The sequence below is a fragment of the Phaseolus vulgaris genome, chromosome 9, assembly GCF_051622355.1.
Source record: "Phaseolus vulgaris cultivar YP4 chromosome 9, ASM5162235v1, whole genome shotgun sequence".
NCBI classification, from domain to species: domain Eukaryota; kingdom Viridiplantae; phylum Streptophyta; class Magnoliopsida; order Fabales; family Fabaceae; genus Phaseolus; species Phaseolus vulgaris.
Window position 1 is genome coordinate 17,276,347 of NC_143506.1, and position 8,308 is coordinate 17,284,654.

At 37.9% G+C, this 8,308-nt stretch overlaps 1 protein-coding gene across 2 annotated transcripts; it reads left to right on the top strand.

Moving 5' to 3' along the window:
* The first annotated feature begins 270 nt into the window (after nt 1–270).
* On the top strand, nt 271–7,844 carry LOC137821938 (pleiotropic drug resistance protein 1). 2 transcript variants are annotated; one of them, XM_068626750.2, is made up of 25 exons: nt 271–428; nt 560–971; nt 1,063–1,183; nt 1,305–1,393; nt 1,496–1,580; nt 1,682–1,841; nt 1,954–2,030; nt 2,139–2,192; nt 2,288–2,378; nt 2,482–2,783; nt 2,871–3,152; nt 3,253–3,569; nt 3,652–3,812; nt 4,101–4,204; nt 4,315–4,471; nt 4,547–4,654; nt 4,738–4,901; nt 5,099–5,431; nt 5,689–5,979; nt 6,068–6,151; nt 6,239–6,372; nt 6,484–6,711; nt 6,810–6,981; nt 7,123–7,377; nt 7,494–7,844. In XM_068626750.2, exons 2-25 carry the CDS (start codon nt 649–651, stop codon nt 7,749–7,751), a joined length of 4,350 nt encoding a protein of 1,449 aa, XP_068482851.1. In that variant the 5' UTR covers nt 271–428; nt 560–648; the 3' UTR covers nt 7,752–7,844. The 2 variants fall into 2 exon arrangements, with proteins under 2 accessions (XP_068482851.1, XP_068482850.1); XM_068626749.2 differs by lacking the exon at nt 271–428 and having other exon boundaries at nt 451–971.
* Nucleotides 7,845–8,308: the final 464 nt, after the last annotated feature.

The following is an 8,308-nucleotide window of genomic DNA, read 5'->3' on the forward strand; positions in this document are numbered from 1 at the left end:
CGACCCAATACAAATCTTATATAAATATGTTAGACATATATATTTATTGTAACGTAAACTAAAAAATGAAAAAATAGAAAATCTCATAATTATTTGATGGAAATAAAATTTATTATATTTCTTGATTTTTATAAAACAACCTTAAACGAACAAACGGAAGTACGATATTGTAAAAAATAGGAAGATGTTGGAGTTCGCATTATGTGATAAGAAAAAAAGGTACAATGAAGACGTGATTATTTATATAAGACTGATTAATTTAATCTTGATATCTTTCTGGTGTCATAGCACATTAATCACTAACGTGAGAGGTTTGAAATGGGTGTGATTCTGAGGACCTGTCCTTTGATTAAGAAATGCACCATTATTGAGCCAACGCAGAAGATTGCATGTAGGATTAACAGTGAGTTCTTCCGACCATTATATAAGTAGGTGCCTACATTCCTAAGCTTCCATTCATCCTCTTCTGTTTGTTGCCACAACAGCAAGAGAAGAAACTATTTACTCACACATAATATGATGAACACATTTCCATTTCTGTGATTCGTTCTTAAACCAGGAACAGGAGAGTCAATTTTTTGCGTTGCACATGACAAGTTCATCATAAACTGTCCATATCAGAATTAGCTTCATTGCATAAATTGAAAGATGGAAAGTGATGAGCTGAGAGCGGCAAGTGCACGCATAGGGAGCTCCAGCGTGTGGAGAAGCAGTGGTGTTGATGTGTTTTCAGGGTCTTCAAGAAGAGATGATGATGAGGAAGAGCTTAAGTGGGCTGCTATTGAGAAACTCCCCACGTATCTACGCATGACTCGGGGCATTCTCACCGAGGCTGAAGGCCAGCCTCCTACAGAGATTGATATAAACAAACTTTGTCCACTTCAGAGGAAGAACTTGGTGGAGAGGCTCGTCAAGATTGCGGAACAAGATAATGAGAAGTTCTTGTTCAAGTTAAGAGACCGCATTGATCGGTAAGCTACTAACATATGTGTGTGTCTGTGTGTGTTTTAGTTTTGATCTCTTAAAGGTATGGAAAATTTACTATGAGTTTTGAAAGTGCAGCGTTGGACTTGAAATTCCCACTATTGAAGTCCGTTTTGAGCACTTGAACGTTGAGGCAGAAGCTCATGTGGGAAGCAGAGCACTACCCACAATCTTTAACTTCTGCATTAATTTGTTGGAGGTAATTGTAAATGGTAAATAGATTTGTATGCTGTCACGAGAGTTGTTTCCGAAGCAGAGAACACTGACAAGTTCAAATGCTTGTGTGTGTGTGTGTGTGCATTTTCTCTTTCTTTCTGAAGGGGTTCCTCAGTTCTCTCCACCTTATTCCCAGTCGAAAGAAGCCATTCACAGTTCTTGATGGTGTCAGTGGAATCATCAAGCCTAGAAGGTAAGAGGGTGGAGTTGACCTTTGTGGAAATGGTATGTAGGATTGTTGAGGAACTGAACTGAACTATTTTTTCTTAACATAATTTCGTTTTGGCTTATGCAGAATGACACTTCTTTTAGGCCCTCCAAGCTCTGGAAAGACCACGTTATTGTTGGCTTTGGCTGGAAGACTTGGGAAAGATTTAAAAGTAAGTACGTGTGAGTTTTACTTTTGTTTCAGTAACTGCTCAGATGAATAAGAATCATTAAGGTTTATGATTCGTTCTACTTTATTGCTGATGAATTGCAGTTTTCGGGGCGAGTTTCGTATAATGGTCGTGGGATGGAAGAATTTGTGCCTCAGAGAACATCAGCTTACATAAGTCAAAGTGATCTACACATAGGAGAAATGACAGTGAGAGAAACATTGGCCTTTTCAGCAAGGTGTCAAGGGATTGGAACCCGTTATGGTCAGTAAGCCCTTTGAAAACAACAGTCATCCTTGATGTCAGGTCTAGTGGACTTTGAAGGATTATCTCACTTAACTTCTATTGAACTGTTTCCGACTTGCGTAACATGCAGAGATGCTGGCAGAACTGTCAAGAAGAGAGAAGGCTGAAAACATTAAGCCAGATCCTGATCTTGATATTTATATGAAGGTGACACGAGATCAAAATTAAATGTCAATCTAACCCTCTCGCAGTTTCTTAAGTCCACAATGAATGTTAGAAATGTACGTGGCTAATCCAAAAGTTCTAAATTTACAGGCAGCAGCACTAGAAGGCCAAGAAACCAATGTGGTTACAGATTATATAATGAAGGCATGACATTAAATTCAGCAAATTGTAAGATGATTTTAATTTTAAAGAAAACAGAAGGAAGAAACTTAGTTGTTCCTGTTTCTAACATTTGGCAGATTTTGGGACTAGAAGTTTGTGCGGATACCATGGTTGGGGATGACATGATTCGGGGTATTTCTGGCGGACAGAAGAAGAGAGTCACAACTGGTAAACAAAAAATCTTGTTTTCTGTTTAATGTGAAATATTTTGTGGGACTTATATGTGACTACCAATTACAAAGTCCATATTATTTGTGTCTATGAATTATAGGTGAGATGCTAGTTGGACCGACAAGAGCACTTTTCATGGATGAAATTTCAACTGGTTTAGACAGTTCTACCACATTCCAAATGGTTAATTCTCTTAGACAATCTATCCACATTCTGAATGGAACAGCTGTGATCTCTCTTCTCCAGCCAGCACCAGAAACTTACGAGTTGTTTGATGATATTATTCTCCTCTCAGATGGGCAAATTGTGTATCAGGGTCCAAGGGAAAATGTGCTTGAGTTCTTTGAATACATGGGGTTCAAATGTCCAGAGAGGAAAGGAGTAGCAGATTTTTTACAAGAAGTAACTCTAAGCTTCCGTATACTTGTTTTCCTCTTTTCATCTTTAAAAGAAACACCACTCAGTTCTTCATGCTTATATGTATGACAGGTAACATCAAGAAAAGACCAAGAACAATATTGGGCAAATAAAGATGAGCCATACATCTTCATCACTGTTAGAGAGTTTGCTGAGGCATTTCAGTCATTTCACATTGGACGAAAACTTGGTGATGAACTTGCCACCCCATTTGACATGTCAAAAGGTCACCCTGCTGTGTTAACAAAGAACAAGTACGGAGTTAGCAAGAAGGAGCTCTTGAAAGCTTGCGTGTCCAGAGAATTCTTACTTATGAAAAGGAATTCGTTTGTCTATATTTTCAAGATGTGGCAAGTAAGCACTGCTCTAGCTTCAATATTTTGTTTTCCTTTGTTAATCAACTACACCGACTAGTTCATGTAGATTAATTCAAGTTTGGTTCTTTCATTTTCAGTTGATTTTAACGGGGTTCATAACAATGACATTGTTCCTGAGAACTGAGATGCACCGGGATACAGAAACTGATGGTGGTATCTTTATGGGTGCATTGTTCTTCGTACTAATTGTGATTATGTTCAATGGATTCTCCGAGCTATCCATGTCCATCATGAAACTCCCCGTTTTCTATAAGCAAAGAGACCTTCTCTTTTTTCCTTCTTGGGCATATTCTCTGCCTACATGGATCCTTAAGATTCCTATAACCTTAGTGGAAGTTGGTATTTGGGTTGTGATGACTTACTATGTTATAGGATTTGATCCTAGTATTGAAAGGTGAGAATCTTCTATTAATTTTTTAATGGATAGATCTTAGAGTTTGCTTTGTGATGTGCTTACTAGTAGTTCCTCATGCCAGGTTCATCAAGCAGTACTTTTTGCTTGTTTGTATCAATCAAATGGCATCAGGACTTTTTCGATTTATGGGGGCAGTTGGGAGGAACATCATTGTTGCAAACACAGTTGGATCATTTGCTCTACTTGCAGTTATGGTCATGGGTGGATTTATCCTATCTAGAGGTGAAGTGTTAATAAAAGCATTTCAGTTTACTTTGTAATAAATAATATGGTTGACCTCTGTAACATTTACTTTAAAAGCAATAACTTCATTTTTAATTGGTCCAAATGGGAATACTTCATTAGCAATAGATTCTCTAACAATTCTTTTGACAACACTTTCTGCTATTGATATAGTTGAAATATATTGAAAATCATAATGCATGAGAGTTGGACTCTTTCTATGTAAGTTGCATGTTCCCAGGTATTTTGATGTCAAAATCTAACAGCGCTACCTTCTTTTTGAAGCAGTTGATGTGAAGAAGTGGTGGCTGTGGGGTTACTGGTTCTCACCCATGATGTATGCACAGAATGCTCTAGCTGTGAATGAATTTCTCGGGAAGAGTTGGTTACATGTAAGCAATAAAATCATATTCTCTATACATGTACGAGAATACAAATATGTAACTGGTAAAAAAGTGTCAATCAGATTTTGATGACAATATGTGAGTATTTTGCATTGAAGGTTCCACCTAATTCAACAGAACCATTAGGAGTAAAGGTGTTGAAGTCACGTGGGATTTTCCCTGAAGCATACTGGTATTGGATTGGTGTTGGAGCTTCCATTGGATACATGGCACTGTTCAACTTCCTTTTCCCCTTGGCCTTACATTATCTTGACCGTAAGTATCTTTACACACGTACCTTTCAATTTTGAACTGACATTGTACTCTAACAACGGAATCATTTTGCTGCAGCATTTGGTAAACCACAAGCTTTAATATCTGAAGAAGCCTTAGCTGAGAGAAATGCAGGCAGAAACGAACACATCGTTGAATTATCGTCTAGACACAATGGCTCTTCTGGTGGGTTGCATGTTCACTCACGCGGTCACATTTTGTTCCTGTTTTGATTTCACATGTTCACAAAGTGTATAATTTGAGTACAGATAAAGGGAATGAAGATCGTAGAAGTGTGTGCTCAAGAACACTGTCAGCAAGAGTGGGAAGCATTGGTGCAAGCGAGCACAACACGAAGCGAGGGATGGTTCTTCCTTTCACACCCTTTTCTATTACTTTTGATGACATCAGATATGCGGTGGAGATGCCACAGGTACAAAAATTGACTTCAAACAGAGTATCATTTTCTGTAATAGACCATTAGAATAAATCAGACATGCACAGTTAAGATAATGGCGTATGAAGGTTATAAAACGAAGCATAAAAAAGTGAGAGCCATGTATGGTGTCCGTTCGCATATTTTCCAATAGTTTTCTGGAAATAGATTCTGATTTCTATCTATGTTTGCAGGAAATGAAGAACCAAGGCATTCTTGAAGATCGACTTGAACTGTTGAAGGGTGTTAATGGAGCTTTTAGACCAGGAGTTCTGACAGCTCTAATGGGTGTAAGTGGGGCTGGTAAAACAACTTTAATGGACGTGTTATCTGGAAGGAAATCAGCAGGTTATATTCAAGGGCAAATCACTATATCAGGTTACCCTAAAAAGCAAGAAACGTTTGCCCGCATAGCAGGATACTGTGAGCAGACCGATATACACTCTCCCCATGTTACAGTCTATGAGTCTTTGGTTTATTCTGCATGGCTTCGGTTACCACCTGAGGTTGATTCTGCAACTAAACAGGTAAACTTTTGTAAATTAGACCATACATGGTATATTAACATCAAGAGAATTTAGATCAACCTATTACTTAATGGAAAGAGGAAATCTTGAGTGTTTGATTGGTTGTGTTGTGCCTAATAAGATCTGTGTTCATGCTCATGTTACAACTTCTTAGTGCACACACAACAAATGACATTGTAACATTGTAGTGCTGTCCTTCTTCCAAGTGTCGAATGAAGCCATTCCAGTTGCTTACAGATCCTATTGATTAATAGCAGATGTTCATTGAGGAAGTTATGGAGCTGGTAGAGCTGACTTCATTAAGAGAAGCCTTGGTGGGATTGCCAGGAGTGAATGGCCTGTCCACGGAGCAGCGCAAGAGGTTAACAATAGCAGTTGAACTTGTTGCCAATCCATCTATTATATTCATGGATGAACCTACCTCTGGCCTTGATGCCAGAGCTGCTGCTATAGTTATGAGAACAGTGAGGAATACAGTGGATACCGGGCGAACAGTGGTCTGCACAATCCACCAGCCAAGCATTGATATATTTGATGCTTTTGATGAGGTCAGTGACACTTTTCCTTCTCCTAACTAGCTTCGAAAAATTCAGCGTTTCATTTTAAGGCTGAACATACATGTTGTTATATTGACAGCTACTTCTGTTGAAGCGTGGGGGTGAGGAAATATATGTGGGGCCTTTAGGCCAGCATTGTTCTGAACTGATCAGTTACTTTGAGGTCTACACCATCTCTAACTAGTAATTAATTAGTGCTAAATACTATTTTCAACCAGTTTGTTCAATAAGTAACTTGTGCTTGGTGTAGGGAATTAATGGGGTGCCAAAAATTAAGAATGGTTATAATCCTGCCACTTGGATGTTGGAGGTTACTTCAGAAGCACAAGAAGCGGTTCTTGAAGTTAACTTCACTGAAATTTACAAGAATTCTGACCTATATGGGTAGGAACAATTACAAATTCAAACCAAAATCCATATGAAAGATTGCCCTTTGAGCATTAGTTACTGTTTATATGTTTTTCTATGGTTAACCAACATTACACATACATTCAGGAGAAACAAGGCCTTGATAAGGGAACTTAGCACACCTCCAGCAGGTTCCAAAGACTTGTACTACCCCACAAAGTACTCTCAGACTTTCTTCACTCAATGCATGGCTTGCCTCTGGAAACAACACCTATCATACTGGAGAAATCCCCCATACAGTGCGGTGAGACTTTTATTCACAACAATCATAGCCTTACTGTTTGGGACAATATTTTGGGATATCGGCTCTAAAAGGTACCCAACATGCAACCACTTGCCATAATTTCTCTGAATAGTTTCTAAGTCCCTTTTAATTTTTTATTTTATAACCTTAATTTATTCTTCTGATGCAGACAAAGAAGACAAGATCTATTTAATGCAATGGGGTCTATGTATGCTGCAGTCCTATTTATCGGGATACACAACGCTACATCTGTGCAACCTGTTGTAGCCATTGAGAGAACAGTCTTCTATAGAGAAAGAGCTGCTGGAATGTACTCAGCTTTACCATACGCATTTGGACAGGTATACGTGAAATTGTTCGTCTAATGACTAAAGAACAATAACAATTAATTGACAAAGAATTCTCTTAGTTATAGAACACTAATTTTGAAGTTATGGAAGTAAAATTTTAGCTAACTCACCCCACAATTGAAATATATTCAGGTTGCCATTGAGATCCCATACATACTCATACAGACCCTGGTATACGGGGTCATTGTGTATGCTATGATTGGGTTTGATTGGACGCTCAGCAAGTTCTTTTGGTATCTCTTCTTCATGTTCTTTACCTTTTTATACTTCACCTTCTATGGCATGATGGCTGTGGGTCTTACCCCGGATCACAACATTGCTGCAATAGTTTCCTTTGGGTTCTACATGATATGGAACCTCTTCTCAGGATTTGTGATTCCAAGAACAGTAAGTTCATCTGTCCCTTTAACTTTATTTTAACACTAGACTACATACATACATAGATTTATGCATATGATAAGTCATTAACTGAGAAATGATATTATGATCCTTGTATGTGACAGAGGATGCCAGTGTGGTGGAGATGGTACTTTTGGATCTGTCCTGTGTCTTGGACCTTGTATGGATTGGTTACTTCACAATTTGGTGATATAAAAGACCGTATAGAGAGTGGAGAGACTGTGGAAGAGTTTGTTAGAAGTTATTTTGGGTATAGAGATGACTTTGTAGGTGTAGCTGCTGCTGTGCTTGTTGGGTTTACACTACTTTTTGGATTTACCTTTGCCTTCTCAATTAAGGCATTCAATTTCCAAAAGAGATGACCACTTTACTTTACACAACTTGTAAATGAAGGATCACATTTCATCCAACAAAGAAAGAAATATATAGAAACATAGATCACTTCTCCTTTGAAATTTATACAGCATCTTTCTATTTAATTTTAATTATTGGTTCTTGCCATCACCATGGTACAACTCATGGATAGAGAGAACCCTTTTTCACTTTTTGTCTTCATGTTACAATCCATGTTCCTTGTTCTCCAATACGGCTACATTCTACTTCTGTATGATGGTTGTCACTCCATTGCCTATGTTTATGTGCTTGTTGTTCTTGAATAGTCCAAGAAAACTGAGTCAACGAGACATGCATAGCAGTGAAAATGATTTTATAACAAGAGAAAGAGAGAGAGAGAGATTTAACATATAATAAAAATAATGGAAAAGAAATAGAAAAGATAATATTGTATGGTATTCGAATTATTTTATGTGTAGAACATGTGGATCAATAATTTATGTATCTATCTGTCCATCTTCATCAAACTGATTCCATTTTAACGGTCAATAAAAAGCAACGTGCAATTTATTAGAGTCATAAATAA